Source organism: Orcinus orca, chromosome 10, assembly GCF_937001465.1.
Source record: "Orcinus orca chromosome 10, mOrcOrc1.1, whole genome shotgun sequence".
NCBI classification, from domain to species: Eukaryota; Metazoa; Chordata; class Mammalia; order Artiodactyla; family Delphinidae; genus Orcinus; species Orcinus orca.
In genome coordinates, this window is record NC_064568.1 from 44,695,764 (window position 1) to 44,718,146 (window position 22,383).

The 22,383-nt window shown below is 40.7% G+C and overlaps 1 protein-coding gene across 13 annotated transcripts in view; it reads right to left on the reverse strand.

Moving 5' to 3' along the window:
• ULK4 (unc-51 like kinase 4) overlaps positions 1-22,383 on the reverse strand; it is a 529,281-nt gene that overhangs the window by 326,089 nt on the left and 180,809 nt on the right. For all 13 annotated transcript variants that reach the window (XR_007469880.1, XR_007469879.1, XR_007469881.1 and 10 more), the window contains one exon: positions 9,870-9,962. Coding sequence is in view for 10 of the 13 variants with exons in the window: in XM_049693609.1 (XP_049549566.1) it covers positions 9,870-9,962 (93 nt within the window). In the remaining 3 variants the exon portion in view is untranslated. The remainder of the gene's footprint in view (positions 1-9,869; positions 9,963-22,383) is intronic.

The following is a 22,383-nucleotide window of genomic DNA, read 5'->3' on the forward strand; positions in this document are numbered from 1 at the left end:
GTGTGTTGATCTCAGCGATCAAGAGTAATTTTTTGTTAATGTACATTTTAATGATCTCCCCAAAGTCTCATATAGTGCTAATGTTCTAATATTTCTCTATTCTCATGAATAAAGACAAAAAAATTGTACTCCTTCAGTTCAGCAGTCAGGAAACATGCTCTGAAAAGGGCTAGAAAGTATATCTTTAGGCTTTGCCAGACGCAAGTTCTCTGTGCCTCAAATTCGTCTGTGTCTGTAGGCTGCACAACTCTTTTTTTTTTTTTTTTTTTTTTTGCGGTACGCAGGCCTCTCACTGTTGTGGCCTCTCCCGTTGCGGAGCACAGGCTCCGGACACGCAGGCTCAGCGGCCATGGCTCACGGGCCCAGCCGCTCCGCTGCATGTGGGATCCTCCCGGACCGGGGCACGAACCCATGTCCCCTGCATCGGCAGGCGGACTCTCAACCACTGCGCCACCAGGGAAGCCCGCTTAGGCTGCACAACTCTTTAACAGCATAACCCCCACTCTTACCTCACAGGCCCTGGCCCTGTGGGCCAGAGCTTGTGAATCTCTGTTTTAGACAACCAGGGAAAGCCTACAGATAAGGATGCCTTGTGAAACACAAAAAGCTTTACTGAACCCCTACTAGGATTTACCAGCACTCTATTGTACACAACTGGGGAACCACTACTTTTAAAGGTGTACAATAAACTCTAAGTGGTTGCCTTGTAAATGTCACACCAGAAAAGCAATCTGAAACCATACACTCCTGACCCCGAAATAGCTGCTAAGTATTCATGTAACCATGAATTCACATCTGTGTTGAAAGAAAACAATGAGAAAAGATTCCTTTGTTGAAATAAGCATCCTGTCTAAAGTCCAGGGGTCACAAACTCAACAGGGTCACAAATCAAAAAATCGTTTACAAGGAAAGCAGACAGACATCCTAATACGTGTGTATACACTCCGGATTTCCCTACAACCAGACAGTATAACATAAACACATCCATCTATAAAATCTTCCATAAGAATGTAAGATATTTTACCTTCAAAAAATAGTTAACAACAGTGGGAGATCTATCAAGATGGCAGAGGGGGAGGATGTGGACCTCGGCTTCCCCCGCAAACACATCAAAAATACATCCACATGAGGAACACTTCTCACTGAAAACTAACTGGAAACTGGCAAAAAAGACTTCTGTACAACTAAGGCTGGGATAAAGATCCACAAGTAATTGGGTAGGAAGGGAAGAAAAGCAATCAGCCTGGGACCTGTGCCACTGGGAGGGAACTCAGAGGAAAGGGGAAGATACACGGGTGGAGACCCGCCCTGGGGAGGGAGTGCTGTGAGCCACAGATTGGGCCCCAACCCTGGGGTCCTACACAGGGGAGATGAGCCCTCTTGGCTGGCTGGAGGACCACTGGAACCGACAGGAGGGCTGTGGGAAGCCTGGACTCCACTCCTGCACAAGTGCATGCTGGCTCGTCCCCGAGGCAGGATGGAGAGTGCAAACTGAGGACTGCTCTAGGGGAGTGGGCGGCTGTGAGGGACGAAGGGGACTTGGACTCACTGTGTCTGAGCAGAGCAAGGGAAACAACTGCTGGTGCCTCTGCAGGAGGAGCACTGGAGACAGATCGAACCTCTGTCTGCAGCTGACATGAGCCAAAAGCCCCCACGGGACCCCTTACTTCAGCACTGCCTCCTCTGGGGCAAGGGTCCCAGGGCACGGAGCAGGGAAGGCACATGCTTAAAGGCAAAGAGCCAGCTCCGGCCCAACCGTTAGGGCCTCTGCTCTACAACCTGGGATCAGACCCTGCCCCTGTTAGGTGGTGAAGGCCACTGAGCAGAGGGGTGGTCCTGCCTCACACCTGGCGCCAGCTCTAGCCCCTCCATCTCCAGCTCCACCCCCACCTAGGAGAGAGCTGCCAGCACTCACTGATGTGACTTGGGTCCACGTCAAATCCAGATCTCCCACGAAAGGCACTGGGCACGCGCAGTCTACACAGGGACACTCCCATATAAGGACAACACTTCAAGACAGCAACCTCTAAGTGTTTCACCTAAATTTACAGAGGCAGAGTAAGTTAAGCAAAATGAAAAGGCAGAGAAACAGGTCTCAATTGAAATAGAAAAAGAAAATCCTCTTCTGTGCATGCTGTAATCACCTGGTGAGCTTCAAAAACTACTGATGTCTATGTCCAGCCTTAGCGATTGTGATTTAATTGGCCTGGGTTTTAGACTTTTTAAAAGATCCCCAGGGCTTCCCTGGTGGCGCAGTGGTTGAGAGTCTGCCTGCCGATGCAGGGGACATGGGTTCGTGCCCCGGTCCGGGAAGATCCCACATGCCGTGGAGTGGCTGGGCCCGTGAGCCATGGCCGCTGGGCCTGCGCGTCCGGAGCCTACGCTCCGCAACGGGAGAGGCCGCAACAGTGAGAGGCCTGCGTACCGCAAAAAAAAAAAAAAAAAAAAAAGATCCCCAGATGATATTATGTACCCTGTGATGAAGCAATTCCACTTCTCATTATTTATCTTATCCATATATATACACATGTGATGAATAATTAATTCATTATTAATTGTAGCCTTGTTTTATAATACCAACAGATTAGAAAAACATAAATGTTCACCAAAAGGTGACTTGTTAAATAAACACGGAATATTCATAAAATAATACTATGTATCTGTTTTTTTTAAAAAGTACAGATGGTATGTGAATTGTACCTCAATAAAGCTGTTATACATATTTTTGAAAAGAAGTATAGAATGGTGCAGTCGACATACTACCATATACACACACACACAAACTGGTCAAAGGGTGGCTATCTCCTGGGGTGAAAATATGCTTTTCTATGTAAACTCTTTCAAACACTGAAATTTGAAATGTGTTATATATTAACTCTTAAAAAATAAATTTTAAAAATTAAAATGAAACTTAAAATCAGTCTGGTCATATCATTCTCCAGGCAAACAGAATTTTTATAAGCTAACATTCAAAGGGGCATGAGGGAACATTTTGGAATGATGGAAATACTCTATCTTGATAGTGGTGATGGTTGCATGATTGTGTATGTTTCTCAAAACTCAGAGAACTGCGTACCTAAAATGAGTGAATTTTACTCTATGTAAGCTTATACTTCAATAAACCTGACTTAAAAAAAAAATTTTAGGGCTTCCCTGGTGGCGCAGTGGTTGAGAGTCCGCCTGCCGATGCAGGGGACACGGGTTCGTGACCCGGTCCAGGAAGTTCCCACATGCCGCGGGGCGGCTGGGCCCGTGAGCCATGGCCACTGAGCCTGCGCGTCCGGAGCCTGTTGCTCTGCAACGGGAGAGGCCACAACAGTGAGAGGCCCGCGTACCGCCAAAAAAAAAAAAAAAAAAAAAAAATTAAAAGCTTACATGACAACCAGACCTCGTGAACAATGCTAGTAGGAATGTAAATTGGTACAACCAATTTGGAAAACTGCTTGGCAGTATCTACTGGATCTGGGCAAGCACAAGCTCTGTGAGACAGTATTTCCATTCTAGAAGGGATACACAATGGAGACACGTACATGGATTCACAAGTAGCATACAAAGTAACAGCCATGGTCACGCTACTCACGACAGCAAAAAAAAATAGGAATAGTGCAGACACTGTTAGACGTAAAACGGATTAGTGCCCTGTAACGTATTTGTGCAATGGAAAGCCAAGCAGGAGGTGTTTCAGTTTGAAGGGTGGCATTGCCAAGACCAAGGACTGATGGCAAAGAACATGAGCAAAAAGCAAAATACAAATGGCCCTTAACCATATAAAGAAATATTCAACTGCACTCATGAAAAGGAAAATGCAAATTAAAATTACAATGAAATAACCTCTCATCACCCTGGCAAAGTTCCAAAGTTTAACAACAAATTCTGATAGCAAGGTTGTAGGGAGCCAGGCATCCTCAAACGTCCTTTGGAGATGCAAAATGGTAAAGTCCCCACCATAGGGCAAGTTGGCCGAACCTGAAAACAAATTTTAAGTGCATTTATCCTTTGATACACGAATACCATATCTAGGGATTTAGCCTGTAAGACATACATGCATACATACAAAATGAAGTATGAATATAAGATTATTCATTCTTTGCTCTATCACTAGATTAGAAAGAACTCAAGTCTATCCATTAGACATTAATGAGACAAAGTATGGTATATCTATACAATGGAAGAGTTTATAACTGTAAAACACAACGTGGAAGCTCTCTATGTATCGACATAGAAACAAAATTGGGGAAAAAAGTCATAGGGTAGAAAAACATACATAATATGCTATTTGTGTGTGAAAGGGAGAGATGAGAAAACACACAGTCACATTAGTTTGCCTTTGGACATAAAAGGAATAAAGCAGTCAGCCGTAAGGGATATAATGGGAAGATGAGGAAAGACCACAGTGGGGAGAGGAAGGAACAGGTCTTCTCGGTATTATCTTTTTATATTATTTTTTTCCCCCAAATAGAAATGTATTACCCATTTTGAAATGTTGCACTTAAAATTCGTTTTTGAAAAAAAAGAAAATCCAGTTAGGGAAATAAAAAACTTCCTTTCCCCCACCCCCCGCTTCAGGGTATATGAATGGATTTTGCAAAATGCACACAGGTTGCTACGGCCTGTGGGATCTAGCACCTCCCTTTAGAAGGGGTCGGGGAGAAGAGAGCGGGTGGGTGGAAACAGGCCTTTAATGCTTTGCTCTTGACCTCTGGAGCCCCAGCCAAAATCGACATGGCACAACTCTCATTTTAATATCCTGTTTCAAGAGAAAAGGCAAACAGAGGAGAACAGTGAAGACAGAAAGAGACCCTACAAAAGGCAAAGTGGTATTTAAATGGGGTTTGGGGGTGATAAACAATTTCAGTTTACAAAATTATTAGGATATTTTTGTAGAGCAGTATTCAAAATGTATCTTGCCCTTTCAAACCCTTACATAGTTGTGTTTATTATAGCTATAACATAACTTAATTTTAAAACCATTTTTCTCATTTTAAAAATTATTTGCCTAGGCAGAAATCTTTGTGTATATATGAGTTTTTCTCTTGAACAGATAATTAGAAGTAGAACTGACAGTTGAAGGCTGTGGACCTTTTACTGTTGAATTTAGTGAATAAATATTAAGAGGTTCGAGTTTATCAGTAGATAAGTGAATGCAAAATGAAATGAAATCCCATTTTCATCCGTAATTTTGGCAAAGATATTGCCAAGAGTGTGAATAAATACTGATACAAAAAGATCTTCAAATAATTTTGATAAATGAAAAGGCAAATTTCAGAAAAACACATACCCAATGATACTATCTATGATTTTTTAAAAAACTGACCACCACAAAGCAAAGCTATACATACTGAATTTAAATAGCCCCCCAAAAAGTTCAGGAAGGACACTCACCAAAATAATAACAAGTATTAGCCCTGGGGGAGAGACCTGTGCAGCAGTGGTGGGGAATGAGGAAGCCCAGGGGACCTCTTGATCATAGTGTTGGAATTTAATACAAAGACAACATATTCAAGTATTAATTATGCAAGGAAAACAAAGGAAAAAGTTTATAAAAATTAATCCATTGAATTCTGCTTGCAAACTAAAACAAAAAATAAACTGACTTCTAAACCTATTGTCTAACCATTTTAAAATAAAAAGGTTATAGGTCATCAGTTATCTGTTTCCATCTCACTAGGTTTTTTCCCTCAATATGAGGATATTCAGATGAATTTAATAAGGAATTGGCAAGAAGAGAAAGTAGCCTGAAAACATGCCACATCAATGAGCAAGAGTCAACATAAAAAAAAAAGGATATGCAATCTGTTCAATCTAATGAAAGGATAAAATCAGTATACATTATTCCCACTTGGTATCAAAGGTCCAGAAAAGAAACAACTATCTGAATTTGGCTTTAACTCCTAACACAGATCACTCTTTAGACATAAACTTCTTCTGTAGGAATAGAGAATGGTGCCTTCTGAGTGAGAAATTTAGAAGGCGCATTGGACAGACTTTTAAAAGACTACAGAAACACAGGATTCAGAATTGCCAACAATATAAAGGGTTAAGTGCTCCCCAAATTCTTTTGCAACGTGGAACAGGGAGTACAGGGTAATGTTTATATGTCACTCTCTGGAAACAAATGAGGCTGCTCACAGCAGGACATAGGCCTGAGAGCTGTGACAGGCCCCACACTGTGGCTGACCTGAAGACCCAGAGCACCAGGGCAGCCCTGTGACTGGGTCATGGCATACCCCGGGCCCTGGCACACCCCTTGCGAAGGTTGTCTTAGGTCAGCCTTTCACTCAATACAGATACTCTACAAATAGCCTTTCTTGTTCAGCACTAACAATATGATGCTGGCTCATCACTATGCAGGATTTGTAAACAGAAGACCAGGTGAAATCCAGGTGGTTGGGACTGTATGATTTAGTTCTCTGAGAAAGATCAAAGGGAAACTCTACAGGTGCACTGCACCTACAGGTACAGGATCCAAACCCAAAAGGTCCTCACACATCACCCATACAACCAAAACTAGTCTTCTTGTTTGAAAGCAACAACTCTTCTCTTGCCTTTCTGCAGAGTTGGGTGCTCTCTGAAAAACCGTTCTTTGCAAGTGTGAAGCAGCTGCTGCTACCCTAGGCAACTAGCACTAAAAAATTTGGTATCATCACAGGTAGGGTCTTCAATAAAGACAAAAAGCTCTCCACTACACAATGAAAATATGTCAACTAAAAAAATAAATAAATAATAAGGACTTAACTGGTGGCGCACAGGTTAAGAATCCGCCTGCCAATGCTGGGGACGTGGGTTCGAGCTCTAGTCAGGGAAGGTCCCACATGCCACGGAGCAATGAAGCCTGTGCACCACAACTACTGAGCCTGCACTCTAGAGCCCACGAGCCACAACTACTGAGCCCATGTGCCACAACTACTGAAGCCCGTGCGCCTAGAGCCCGTGCTCCACAACAAGAGAAGCCACCACAATGAGAAGCCCACGCACCGCAACAAAGAGTAGCCCGTTCGCTGCAACTAGAGAAAGCCCACACGCAGCAACAAAGACCCAAAGCAGCCAAAAATAAATAAATAAATTTCTTTTTTAAAAAAACATTAATTCTAAAAAAAGCAGAAAAATTATAGTCTATAAATACTACAGAGATTTAATAAATAATTGTTCAGTACAATGAGGCGAGAACTGACTTTTTAAAAGTATATGTGTTTATTTTTGTGTATGGTGTTAGGGAGTGTTCTAATTTCATTCTTTTACATGTAGCTGTCCAGTTTTCCCAGCACCACTTATTGAAGAGGCTGTCTTTTCTCCATTGTATATTCTTGCCTCCTTTGTCATAGATTAGGGGACCATATGTGCATGGGTTTATCTCTGGGCTTTCTATCCTGTTCCATTGATCTATATTTCTGTTTTTGTGCCAGCACCATACTGTCTTGATTACTGTAGCTTTGTAGTATAGTCTGAAGTCAGGGAGCCTGATTCCGCCAGATCTGTTTTTCTTTCTCAAGATTGATTTGGCTATTCAGGGTCTTTTGTGTTTCCACACAAATTGTGAAACTTCTTGTTCTAGTTCTGTGAAAAATGACATTGGTAGTTTGATAGGGATTGCAATGAATCTGTAGGTTGCTTTGGGCAGTAGAGTCATTTATACAAAAATAAACTCAAAATGGATTAAAGTCTAAATGTAAGGTCAGACACTATAAAACTCTTAGAGGAAAACATAGGCAGAACACTCTATGACATAAATCACAGCAAGATCCTTTTTGACCCACCTCCCAGAGAAACAGAAATAAAAACAAAAATAAACAAATGGGACCTAATGAAATTTCAAAGCTTTTGCACAGCAAAGGAAACCATAAACAAGACGAAAAGACAACACTCAGAATGGGAGAAAATATTTGCAAACAAATCAACGGACAAAGGATTAATCTCCAAAATATACAAGCAGCTCATGCAGCTCAATATCAAAAAAACAAACAACCCAATCCAAAAACGGGCAGAAGACCTAAACAGACATTCCTCCAAAGAAGATATACAGATTGCCAACAAACACATGAAAGAATGCTCAACGCCATTAATATTAGAGAAATGCAAATCAAAACTACAATGAGGTACCACCTCACACCAGTGAGAATGGCCATCATCAAAATATCTAGAAACAATAAATGCTGGAGAGGGTGTGGAGAAAAGGGAACACTCCTGCACTGCTGGTGGGAATGTGAATTGGTACAGCCACTATGGAGATCAGTATGGAGGTTCCTTAAAAAACTACAAACAGAACTACCATATGACCCAGCAATCCCACTACTGGGCATATACCCTGAGAAAACCATAATTCAAAAAGAGTCATGTACCAAAACGTTCATTGCAGCTCTATTTACAATAGCCCGGAGATGGAAACAACCTAAGTGCCCATCATCGGATGAATGGATAAAGAAGATGTGGCACATATATACAATGGAATATTACTCAGCCATAAAAAGAAACGAAATTGAGCTATTTGTAATGAGGTGGACAGACCTAGAGTCTGCCATACAGAGTGAAATAAGTCAGAAAGAGAAAGACAAATACCGTATGCTAACACATATATATGGAATTTAAGAAAAAAAATGTCATGAAGAACCTAGGGGTAAGACAGGAATAAAGACACAGACCTACTGGAGAACAGACTTGAGGATACGGGGAGGGGGAAGGGTGAGCTGTGACAAAGCAAGAGAGAGGCATGGACATATATACACCACCAAACGTAAGGTAGATAGCTAGTGGGAAGCAGCCACATAGCACAGGGAGATCAGCTCGGTGCTTTGTGACCTCCTGGGGGGGTGGGATAGGGAGGGTGGGAGGGAGGAAGATGCAAAAGGGAAGAGATATGGGAACATATGTATATGTATAACTGATTCACTTTGTTATAAAGCAGAAACTAACACACCATTGTAAAGCAATTATACCTCAATAAAGATGCTGAAAAAAAAAAAAAGAACCATGTACCACAATGTTCATTGCAGCTCTGTTTATAATAGCCAGGACATGGAAGCAACCTACGTGTCCATCAACAGATGAAGGGATAAAGAAGACGTGGCACATATATACAATGGAATATTACTCAGCCATAAAAAGAAATGAAATCGAGTTATTTGTAGTGAGGTGGATGGACCTAGAGACTGTCATACAGAGTGAAGTAAGTCAGAAAGAGAAAAAGAAATACCGTATACTAACACATACATATGGAATCTAAAAAAAAAAAAAAAAAAGGTTCTGATGAAACCAGAGGCAGGACAGGAATAAAGACACAGACGTAGAGAATGGACTTGAGGACGCGGGGAGGGGGAAGGGTAAGCTGGGACAAAGTGAGAGCGTAGCACTGACATATATACACTACCAAATGTAAAATACCTAGCTAGTGGGAAGCAGCTGCATAGCACAGGGAGATCAGCTCAGTGCTTTGTGACCACCTAGAGGGGTGGGATGGGGTGGGTAGGAGGGAGACGCAAGAGGGAGGGGACAGGGGGATATATGTATACATATAGCAGATTCTCTTTGTTATATAGCAGAAACTAACACAACATTATAAAGCAATTGTACTCCAATAAAGATGTTAAAAAGAATAAAAGTATATGTGTTAGTATTTTCTCTTTAAAGAATTTATAATTTTAAAGCATTATGAATTCCACAGTATGCAAACTCTAATAAAGAATAAAAATATGAGAACATGACCCAAAACACCACAGATGACAGATACTACAAACCATAAAACATGAAAATTTACCACTTTGGTAACTCAAACATAAGCCTTGTAGAATCTCATCATCTTTAACAACATTTTCAGAACACAGAAAACTCACTTTCTAGATGAGAAACAAAGAAAAGAAAATTTGAAGTGACAGTACCTGGTAAAAGTTGGGTTGTGTTCAGTCATGGCAACTAGCAGCTTCAGAGCATATGCTGGTACGGGGTCAGGCTCCGTGAGGATGTGCTCGTACCTGAAATGACAACGTGATTAAAAAACACTCAGTGCTTTTGTCACTTAACATTTCCTCTGAACAACAGAAACAATATTCCATGTTTTAAACATGTGGAAGAAAATAGATACTGAGATAAATGTAGGAGATATAGGACCGGCATTTGCCAATGGTGGTGATGAGACTGACCTACCTCACAGAGTAGGGATGTTGGGAAAATTCAATGAGACAATGCAGGTAAAATGATTAGTATTGAGCTGCACACACAGTAAGAGGCCCAGAAACATTAGGCATTTGTCTTGGGTGTCGCAAGACCACCCTCACATTCGGGGATTCTAGAGGACTCATGAGACTCAAATACAGTTGTATTTATAGTACAGACTTTGTACAGCAGCACAGCAAGGGCACACAGCAGAGTCATAAAGGAGACAGACACAGGTGGAGGCTGGAAGATTCTACGTCCAACCTTCTTATCCTCTCTCCCTCCCACGAGCAGTCACACAGAGCACACTCTCCCCCCAGCCACAAAAACGCAGCATGTGTGCGTGATGTTACTGCCCAAGGAAGCCCATTAGACACTCAAGTGACCAAGGTATTTATCATGTGGGGCTGGTCGCATAGGCAACCTAACATGTATCAAAAATCCCAGACTCCCAGAATGAAAGCAGGCATCCAGCATAAACCATACTGTCTGCACAAACAGTCTGGGCACTGTGCACTACCCTCATCAATTAAACACTGACTGGCAGCTCTCTGAGAGCCAAGTTCCAAGATGGCAGCCAAGGCCAACCTTGCAAGCAGGGCTTTCTCAGGAGAGCAGGCTCAGACCTGCTATGTCAACTCTTTGCTGAATGGCATTCTTATTAATACTTTAGAACCTGAAATGAAAAGTATTACCAGAGAGAATAAAACTCAAAATGTCTGCATCCAAAGTTTCCATGCGTTCCCATGTTATTTGCTAGATATAGAGCTGGCCTGTATACTGTGTGTGACCTACTTAGGTTCAGCTATCCAGTTAACAACACCATGTAGATGCTCAATTAATGAGCACCAAATGAATGAATGAATAAATGGACAAACTAACCAATCAACTTTACGACTTAACTCTCCAGAACAACCAACTAACGAGGGAGCAGAACATCTCCAAAAATCCAAAATGTGTATTTAAAACTCCATGACATGAAGCAGATGTTTTATCCTCTAGAGAAGAGGGCCCCAGGCTCTCACTCAGAGCCTATTTACTCTCATTTTGGAAATCATTACATAACAAGCTTAATTATGCAGCCTCTAAGCCCACAGTCTTTAAAAAAGGAGCCAATAAAGGGAGGAGAGGGACTATTACAGAAAGACAACCCAAGAATTACAAGAAGTGGGGCTTGAAAGCATAGGAAAAACAAAAGAAAGCAAACCCAGGAACTCCTAGCAGAAAGCAGTCCAGGGAGCATTTAACGCAGAGGAAGCAGCCGCTCATCCCCCAATGGGACCTGAGGGCCCATTACACACCATAATGTTCAAAACGGGGGTAGTGAGTCAAGAAAATGTTAAACTGGGTAGAACACTCTGTTTAAGGAGCCAGGAAGTACCACATTTTAGTAATTTTTCTGATGAAATGTTTTTAAGTTACAGCAATTAAAGATTCACCCATGTACGACAAAGATGAAAGACAAAATACCAATCGCTCATAAATAAAATATTAACAAATAAAAATCAAATTGAGGAAACCCAGACATTTTATCATACGAATAAAACAAAAATCAAGGAACATCTTTAGAGGTGATAAAAATATATTTGTCAAATCAACATACAATTTGAAATGTTTTTAAAAAGGAACAACTCAGCATTTTCCTTTTCTTAATAGTCTTATAAAATAAAAAGCTCTTATCATCCTCAATTGGGAGCACCCAAGTCTACCTTTAGGTTCAATGATTTGCTAGACGGACTCACAGCACTCAGAAAAGCTGTTATGTTCCCGATTGCGGTTTATTACAGAGAAAGGATACTGGTTAAAATCAGCAAAGATGAAAGGCACATAGTACAGAGTCCAGGAGGGATCAGGCAACAAGCTTCTAGCTGTCCTCTCCCAGTGCAGTTGTGTGGACAGAGCTTAATCCTCCCAGCAACAAGGCGTGAAAACACGTGTGAAGTACTGCCAGCCAGGGAAGCATTGGCGTCCAGGGTTTTATTAGCGGTCAGTCCCTTAGGTGTGGAGTGCCTGTGTGGCTAACCTCTGTCTCCAGCCCCTCCGAGGGTCAAGCTGATATGGTGTGGCCCAATGCCCCGCCTTAATTCACATTGTTAGCGTGAATTATCCGGCATGGCTCAAGGCCCCAGGGATACGGACTCTCTTATCAGGAAGGATACGCCAAAGGCTCAGAAGGACTCTCCCAGAAGGGAGTCAAGAGCCAGTTTCTTCATAACGTGCAGGGTTTGAACCACCCCACACCTGCTGAGCTAAGCGTTTGCAGCACACATCCTTAACAGGGAAACTGAGGCACTGCTGAGTTTATAGTGAGGCATTAAAGTCAGAGATAAGAGAAGAATCCACTCTTCCACTGATGACTGGTATTCGCAAATTGCCAGCCAGAGAATTTCAACAGAAGCAGGAGGAAGAAGCTTCTTTAGGAGTCACTCACATACCCCAGATGACCAGCTCCCCTCGTCCCCACTCCCAGACTTACTGGAATCACTGAGGAAAGGACCACAAAGCTATGAATTTTAAAAAGCTGCCCATGGGATGTCCTTACTCACATGCTTGTATAGAAAGCAGAGAAGAATATATGGACAATTAGTTAGAAATATAATAGAGAAAACAATCTCCAGAGGACTGAAAAATATGAAATATTTTTAAAGGGACTTAAGAATATGTAGAACCTACATTTAAAAACAAAACACTGATGAAACTTTTACTGTCTGAAATACAAATGTGTTGAGGTCGTTTGAAGGTTATCTAACCTTGAAACAGGAGGGAAGGATGAAGCTTGTACCAGCCTAACGCGTAACAATTCTCCCAAAGAATATTGCTATGTTTTTCCCCCCTTGGAAAAAGAAGGGCAAATTTTATAATGGATACGTTTAGAATAGAAATATTGATCTACTGAACATATTTTAGATAGGTTTCTAATGGTCAGCAAGAACTAGCCAAAAGAATGCTGTGATTTCTTAAGCTTGTCTTTCTCAAGAGAGAGAATGCAACTGAGCTGATAGTAATTGTATTTTGCACTCCTCTGAATAAGACTTGGCAGGAAAACAAAACAAAAAAGCTAACGCCAGACTCCTGATATGGCTATAAAGGAGAGTGTCCAGTGAGGAACTGGCCCACTTGGATGGACGGAGGCTGGAGAGGAGCCCTCCAAGTGCCCTGAGCCCGGCCAGAGACTGCGATCGCTATCGACATGAGAGCATGCTGTCCAGATAGTGTCCCAACACCCTTCTCTTCCACTTCTAGGATCCTCCCCAAATAAGGGATCTTTGCTAGGTCCCAAACAGCTGAAAACCAGGCAAGAAAAGCCATTCATACTAAATTCTCTATCCAAGAGGAGAGAAAAGTGCTAAAAATCACATATTCAGGGATCCGAGGGATAGACTCTTCTCTACCTTGTCCAGTGCCTGGAGTAACCAGTGTCAAGCAGGTAGGCTGGCAGAACACTGAAACAGGCTACCTAGATAACTCTGATTATTGTGAGGAGTTATTCTGGGGGTGTGACCAAAGAATTGGCCACATGGAAAGAAGTGCCTATTTCACTGAGGGAAAGGGGAGGCACCATAGCATGAAAAGGTCCACTCTGCTGGAATTAAACCCTAAAGTCACATTTCACATGTCAATGGAGCGTACTCTGAGAATCTGGGAGGAAAGAGTGATTCCAGGATATCCAAGGAATTTTTAAGGACAAATACAATGAGGAAGAAGCTGCTAAAAGAAAAGCTAAAGTACTTTACAAAACCACTAGAATTGTTAAGTGTAGCGTGGGATCAAGAATAGACACACAAATTAAAAGGAAAGAAAGGTGACCCAACATTGGACAAGAAAGAGTCATCACAGAAAGGGAGACAGAATGGTCAGGCCATATCTTAAGAAAATGTATCATCAATAAATTAAAAATTCAAGTACCAATTTTTAACTTTGTTGAAATACTAAAATGAGTAAATATTCACATATTCTTAGGTGAGAAGGCCTCTATAGCATGACAACAAAGAGAAATGAATCCAAAAAATATTCACAGTTTTAAAGTTTTTAAGTAGTAAATGTTTCTCAGTGGCAAAACCACCATAAACAAATCAAATGCAGGAAAATTTATTTGCAGAATATTGGTATATTTTATACATTCTTAATATATAAAGAGCTATTTGCAAACCAACAACCATCCCACCAAAAAAAAAAAAAAAGTACAAAATCCACCTAAGAAGAATATAAATGGCCAACAAATATGGGGAGAAAATTGTCAGCATCATGACTATCTGAAGGAATGCAAGCTGAAGCTAAGAGTACAGAAAAACAGGCAGTTTCATAAACAGAAGCTGGTAGTATACACCGTTTGTCATCTTCAAAAGAAAATTGTCAAAACATGTCAAATGCCCTTAACATGTATTTAATTTTCAACACAGTGGTTCCACATCTAGAGATTCAACAAAAGGAAATCAGTATGCACCCAAAGATGTAGCCCTAAAAATGGTCTTTGTAGCAGTACATATAATGGTGAAATACTGGGAAAATCCTACATATTTACTAACCAGGAATTGTTTAATGATTTTAAAACATTTATAAATGTAGGTATAGGTAAGGAGATTACAAGACAGTCAATAAAAGAGTGTTATATAAGTACAGATACAGATATTCACAGTATGATGTCTGGGGGTAGAAGGAAGACACAGGTTCCAAGGAGGAAATTTCAGAAAGTACTAAGTAAATCTCACCAGGAATGGAGAAACCGTATAGTGGAGAAGGCAGATGTTAACATAAAACGGTAGGCAAGAGGCAAAACACTGAGAGTCTTGAATGGCGGGGTAAGAACTATTAATGTTATTTTCTGCAACCTAAAGGTTTCAAGGTTTCTGAGCAAAGGAAGCTATGAGGAAGGCATTATGTTAAAATGCATTTGTAACAGTGCAAGGTGGATTCCAGGCTTAAAGAGTTTAAAGGAAGCAGATGTGTGGGGTTAGATAAAGAGAAGGCTGCCAAACAGCAAAAGCATGGAGGTGAAATCTACCTTTGGAGAAGGTTGCAGACTTTCCCTGGACTGCTATGACAAAGGGCCTACTCTTTTGGGCATTTTCTGTACAGGTTCTTCCAAAATTTGCACTAGGTGATATCTTGAGTCAACTCCAAAATTTTATGAACTGAGAGAGGGCATAAATCAGATAAACAGTTGGTATCTTGAGACTTTCCAATCTTGTGTTTTTATGTGACCTAAGTTCTACGCGACACTCTATTGTCTTGCATGGATGCATAGATACTTAGGCATATCAGTAGTTACATGGATACATAGTGGATGGAGAAATAAACAAATGGTGGGAAGACACATATATACATACATATATATATATTATATTTTTTAAGTGAGAGAAAGATAAGTAAGACTTCAAAATAAGTATTAAATATAATTTCAGATAGTAAGCCCTAACATCTGGGCTTCTTCGATAGAATCAACAGCAAATTTTCATTATGAAGGCCTGAAAGGCTAAAAAAAACCAACCAAACAATGACTTCACTAAAGTAACACTTAAGGTTTACAAAATATTATCCAAAGAACTGGAGCACTAGAATTATTCTGATTCAGAAGGATGAAAGTACCTTTACCTTTACTCTAACTCCCAAATTATCCCAATTCAGATTCCCATAGGTTGTATCCCCAAAAGAGGAAAAATCACTCCACCTAAATGCACTGATTTAGGTACACACTCAAAACATAAAAGGATTAAGTAAAAAGAACAAAGTGGAACTTTCTTTTGGTGCAAAAATATTTAATTAAATATTATCTGCAAAAAAAGAAAACCTTATCTAAGGAATGGCCAAAAATGAAATACTGCTATATAGTCTGATTCCCATCAAAGATGGTCAAGTTCATGCCTATTTTAACATAGAATACTTGTAGTTAAGGGAGACAAAGATGCAATACAGAAACATCTGGATGTCCTCTGAGCCACCAACACAGAAATCAGGTAGTGAAACTCATGACTTTTGCTGGATATTATTTCAGAGACATCAACTCTACAGTGTGTTGCAACTAATCAAATCCATTTATAAATTCAAATTTCTAAAAGGAAATACAATTCTAAGCTGTCAAGGATACAGTCCTTTCTGAGATTTTAAAAAACAAAGCCTTAATAATTTATGAAGTCATTATGGCCCTGATGACTGTACAGGTCACAAGAGAATTGTTAAAAAAAAAAAAAAAAAACAGAAAAAGACAGTACTCACTTTCCCCAGGAGAGAAATGCTGAATGTCCTACTGTCATAAAAACACTGTAAACACATTTATATCAGCGTGATCTCTTTTCAATACAAAACACTCAAAGCTAAAGAAAAAGATGAAAACAGAACAAAACATGTTCGCAAAGTGGTTCCAGTCTACCAAAGGCAAATTGCTCAGCGCATTTTTTCCCCACGGCTTGCTGCCTGGCATAAAGCCTTTCCTGACTATGCTATTGAAATAAAATAAAATAGGCACTCCCTCCATTTCCCCTTGTCGATTTTTAAAAAAAAGTGTAACCTAGAAGTTGAGAATTATGTTTTATTTGGCAGACTTCTTGAGGACTTAAGCCTGAGTGGCAGCCTCTCAGGTCGATCTGAGGAACTACTCCAGAGAAGTAAGGGAGGAGCCAGGATATACAGGAGTTTTTGCAACAAAAACCAGGCAGGTAGTCGGAACATCAAAAGATTACTGTCAATTAAAGAAAAACCAGGCACCTCAAGTGAACGAATCTAGCACTTTTCTCTGTATGGGAAGATGCAAAAGTCTGGGCTGACCGAAATCATTCCTTTGATATGCACCTTAGCTACCTGGGGCCAGTGTCCTGCTTTTCTCCATCCTGAATCCCCCCAGGGTGCACAGTCTGGGGTGGTGGCAGTGGCTGAGGGCTTGATGGCCACAACATCCTTTGTTTACTGATACGGCAGGTGTCATTCTCTACCTACTTACACCATTTTCTGTATTTTCTTCAGAGCACACACAATTAACTGAAATCACCTTATATATTTATTTACTGCTTTGTCTCACCCAATATACTGTAAGAACACCGAGGGGCAAGGATTCAGTCTTTCTCACCACTGTATTCTGAGTTCCTGGCACATAGAAGTCACTTGATATATCATTTATATGATAAATGGGAGAAAGGAGGGAGAGGAGAGCAGAGAAAGGGTTTTAAACCTCCTGTGAACAATCACACAAGGTAGTTCAAATTACATTATTTACATTTGTAGGAATATTAGAATTTCCTCTTCCCCAAGAGTAGTGATGTGTTTCCTGAGTGGAGGATCTAGTCCTGTTTATAGCTAAATACTGAAAGAGCAATGCTCTCCCCTTATGTAACAAGTGTCAGAAGAAAAAGTTCAAACAGTCAGCAGAGGACTACTTTCAATGTTAAGATTTCACTGATAATGACTTTGATATAAAACTTCTGAGAGATGCTGCTTTTAATTAATAAGGTCACTCTGGGCTTAAGTTCCATTAAATATTGCCTCTTCTCTTCTGCATGAACCTTTAAAATTCAATCTTATCTCTTTGCTGGAAAAAGTCATGGCAATTTTCTGAGTATATGTGGTTTATCTTTCTTCCCAGAAAAAAACTTTTCCTCATTAACCATACAGATAGCAGTTACGTTCCTGGCATTTCAACTATCTTGAAGAAAGGAGGAGAAATGGAAAGCAGGAAGGGGAAGGAGGAAGGGAGGGCACACACACCAAGTCAATGGCAGAGCCAAGATTTGAATACAAATACATTCTAATCACAAGATCCACATTACCAATGAACACTACTACCAGCTTCAATAAGCATATGGTTTTCTCAAGCTGGTGGCCAAAGAGGAAGTCAGAGTAATGGCAAGCATGAAGGGGATTTGACAAACCACTGTTGACGTGAAGATGCAGGGGCCACGTGAAAAGAATTACGGGCACCTAAAAGAACGTGAGGCAGCACAGAAACAGTGACTTTGGTCCTGCATCTGTATACTGGGATGAATGATGGCCCCCAAAAGATATGTGCAAGTGCTGACCCCCTGTGAATGTGACCTTATTTGGGAAAAGGGTCTTTACAGAAGTAGGTAAGGATCTTGAGGTAAGATCACCCTGAATTTAAGGGCAGGCCCTACATATAATGGCAGATGTCCTTACAAGAGAGAGGCAGAGGCGAATGTGAGGCAGACACACAGGGGAGAAGGCCATGCGAAGACAGACACAGACTGGAGAGATGCTGCCATAAACCCAGGATGCCCGGCAGCCACCAGAAGCTGGGAGAGATGAGTGGATCCACCCTCAGAGTCTCAGAAAAGAACTAACCCTGCTGACACCTTGACGTCAGACTTCCAGCCTCCTAAACTGTGAGAGAACACATTTCTGTTGTTTTAAGCCGGTAGCTTTGATATTTATTTAATTTATACTTAAACATTGATGACTTACAAACTTCTACGGTGAAAAAAAATGATTAATTTATGAAATACCTGGCTCTACCAGACAATCCATTCCACAAAGGCAGAGGCTGTGCCTATCTTAGTCATTATTAGAAATATGCCTATGAAATAAGATGGATACAGTTAGTATCAGTGAATGAATGGGCTGATGAAGAGAGAAAGTATTTTCTCCCAAGCTTATTTCACAGAACTCTCACATACAGGTTTCTGCTAGAAATAAGCTGGTCTGCTTACTGCCCACCACTCTGCCACTTCCACACCTCTGCTTACCCCATTCCTGCCTGGGGTAGCCACGCCTCTTCCATCCAATCATACCCAGGTTTCAAAGTCTAACTCAAATACCACCTCTCTATATGTGGTTATTACATAATCCTCCACATACAAAAGGCACTAAACAAATGCTTGTAACTAAACTTCATCTCTTTAGAAAGCAAAGCATGCACAGTGAGAAGGGGTAACAGTTCTTTGATATTCACAATTTATATAGTAAGCCATTCACTCATGTTATCTATGATAGATGGGGTGACGCGTCAACTTGACTGGGCTACAGGCCACCAACGTTTGATTACTGGTGTGTCATCAAACATTCTGGGTGTGTCAGTGAGAGTATTTCTGGATGAGATTAACGTTTGAGTCAGTAGACTGAGTAAAGCAGATTGCCCTCCCTACTGTGGGTGGGCCTCATCTAATCCACTGAAGACCAAAATAGAACAAAAAGACTAAGTAAGAAGGAACTCCTCCTGCCCCACTTCCTTGAGCTGGGACATGGGTCTTTTGCTGCCTTTGGTCTTGAATGGAAACATCAACTCTTCTTGGGTCTCCAGCCTGTCAGCTTTCAGACTGGTACTGGTAAGTATACCCTCAGCTCTCCTTGTTCTCAGGCCTTCAGACTCAAACTGGAACTATACCATTGGCTCTCCTGGGTCCCAGCCTGCACACTGCAGATCTTAAGACTTCTTGGCCTCCATAATCATGTGAGCCAATTCCTTATAATAAACCTTAATCTCAATCCCTCTCTCTCTCGCTCTCTCTCTCTCTCTCTCTCTCTCTCTCTCTCTCTATATATATATATATATATATATCCTATTTGTTCTGAGAACCATAACTAATACTTATTTTAATATGATATTTATTCTTACAACTGAATTTTCATTCATATCACACCGCAGTTCTGAAAAGCACCTGGAACAGAGGTATTACATGGTATTTAACAAGATTAAATTATTGTGCTCCCTGAAAATTTTGTAACAGCCATTAGAAAAGACATCCACTCTTTTCGCTAGAATCATCAACCAGGAGCCACTTAACCACCAAGTACAAAGAACCTCTTTGAGAACAAAGCCACATAGATGTAGGCAGAGAAGAGATGGTAAGAAAGAGACATACACACAGTACTGTAGACATAATTCAAACCCCTGAATCCAGCTATATTTGACACCAGCACAAGTCTCTGACTTCTTCATTATGTGAGCAAATAATTACTTTGCAAATTAGTCTGAGTTAAGTATTACTGTTTGCAAATAAAATCGTCTTAACTGGGGCTTCCCTGGTGGTGCAGTGGTTGAGAATCCGCCTGCCAATGTGGGGAACACGGATTCGAGCCCTGGTCCGGGAAGATCCCACATGCCGCGGAGCAACTAAGCCCGTGTGCCACAGCTACTGAGCCTGCACTCTAGAGCTCATGAGCCACAACTACTGAGCCTGCGTGCTGCAACCACTGAAGCCCGTGCACCTAGAGACCGTGCTCCGCAAGAAAAGAAGCCACCGCAATGAGAAGCCTGCACACCGCAACAAAGAGAAGCCCCCGCTCGCCGCAACTAGAGAAAGCCACATGCAGCAATGAAGACCCAACTCAGCCAAAAATAAATAAATAAAATAAATAAATTTATTAAAAAAAAAGAAATCATCTTAACTAATACAACACTTACAGGTGAAAAGATTGAAAAGATTGTCACCTTGGCTTTACCCAAAGTATTTTTTAAGGTCAAAGAAGGATTCAAACTTTAACAAAATTAAAAGGATCGACGTTAATATGTCTATTTGCACATTGAAGCAGGTTTTATATAGCTCTTATAAACTCTAGAAACTTCATTATTCTTAAGCCATTATATGCACATACTCATTGAAGAACATGAATTTTCCATTATGAGCATTTCTAAACTTATTAATTACCAAGAGCTATCTTCAAAGACCAAATTCCTTGTCAAGGTTTCTAGTTTTCCAGTATCAAAGTTAAATGAATTCATCATTTGTATTTCATTTTTTTTAATTTTTTTACATAATATTTATTGAGCCCTTACTATATATGCCAGGTGGGCACAATCATCAGCATCTATTTAATGGCCACTTCTATGAAGTATGTAGTATTACTATTACTGTACCATTACAATCTTCATTTTAAAGTTTAATAGGAGGGATTACAATGTTCCTAATAATAACAGTAGTGGTGCTACATATCTGTCAAGAACGTACTATGGGGGATATCTCTGGTGGTCTAGTGGTAAAGAATCTGCCTTACAATGCAGGGCATGTGGGTTCGATCCCTGGTCAGGGAACTAAGATCCCACGTGCTGCGGAGCAACTAAGCCCGCGTGACGCAACTACTGAGCTTGCGCTCCTCAACTAGAGAGCCCAAGCGCCCTGGAGCCCACACGCCACAACTAGAGAAGAGAAAAAACAACCCACACGCCGCAACTATAGAGAAGCCCGCATGCCTCAACGAAGATCTCGCATGCTGCAACTAAGACCCAATGCATCCAAAGATAAATAAAATAAACAATAAAAAAAAGAACGTACTATGTCCCACACACTGTACTAAGTGCTTTACAAGAAGTATCCCACGTAATCCTCATTTCTGAATCTTCTAAATTAGGTACTATTATCCTCATTTTATAGATGAGGAAACTGAGGCTTAAAGAATTAAATGCAGAGCCAAGACCTGCACTTCACATCAGAATCAGTACACGAGGTTTGAAAACATTCCACACCACATCCCAATAAATCCCATAACATTATCCAAAGTGCATTTCAAATTGCTTAATCAAAACCTGAGCTCATCTACATTACATTTGTTCTTGAGTTGCCATGTGGTTTACATTTGTGTTTTCCTCTTTAATTCCTCATCTCTGGAAAAGGTAAAGATGCCCATTAAAGGAAATACATATTATTTATGATAGCTCAAATGAATAAAACAGGAGCACTAAAATTATAGATTCAATACTTTTTATACTACAGACTGTTCCATAAGTGGGCAGACTTTAGAAACGATGAGATTTTATTTCAAATGTGCATCAGTGCTAACAAACTATTGTTAAACTGAGAAGTCTTGCTGGAGGAAATCCTGTCCCTCTTGGGGGACATCTCAGGTCCTGAAAAATGCTTCAGCACAAGTCGTCGGGTAGCAGATAAGATGGCACTGATAGCATTAATTAATCCCATGAAACAAGATTGGAATCTTATATCTACCCACATTAAGTACAAACCACACATGCACACACGCATATATAACAAATGCAACCAAAAATATATTCATTGATAGTTTATCACTGAGAAAGCTCCACATGACAAAGTTTAATTGTTTTTCATATAGATAATCATTTTCTTACTTTGAGTATCAAAAGTATTCTTACTGTATGTATTACCAGGACTCTCCCTGAAGCCAACTGCAGAAGCACGGGAAGCAAAAAGAACCAAGGGGCTAGCTTGTAAATCAAGCCGTCACAGGTCAAGCTCCCGTCAGTCAAGACAGGCTCCCTCAGCTGGGAGAAGGGTTGTCACACGCTGGCTACACACTTCATAAAATATACCTTCCTAAGCCAAC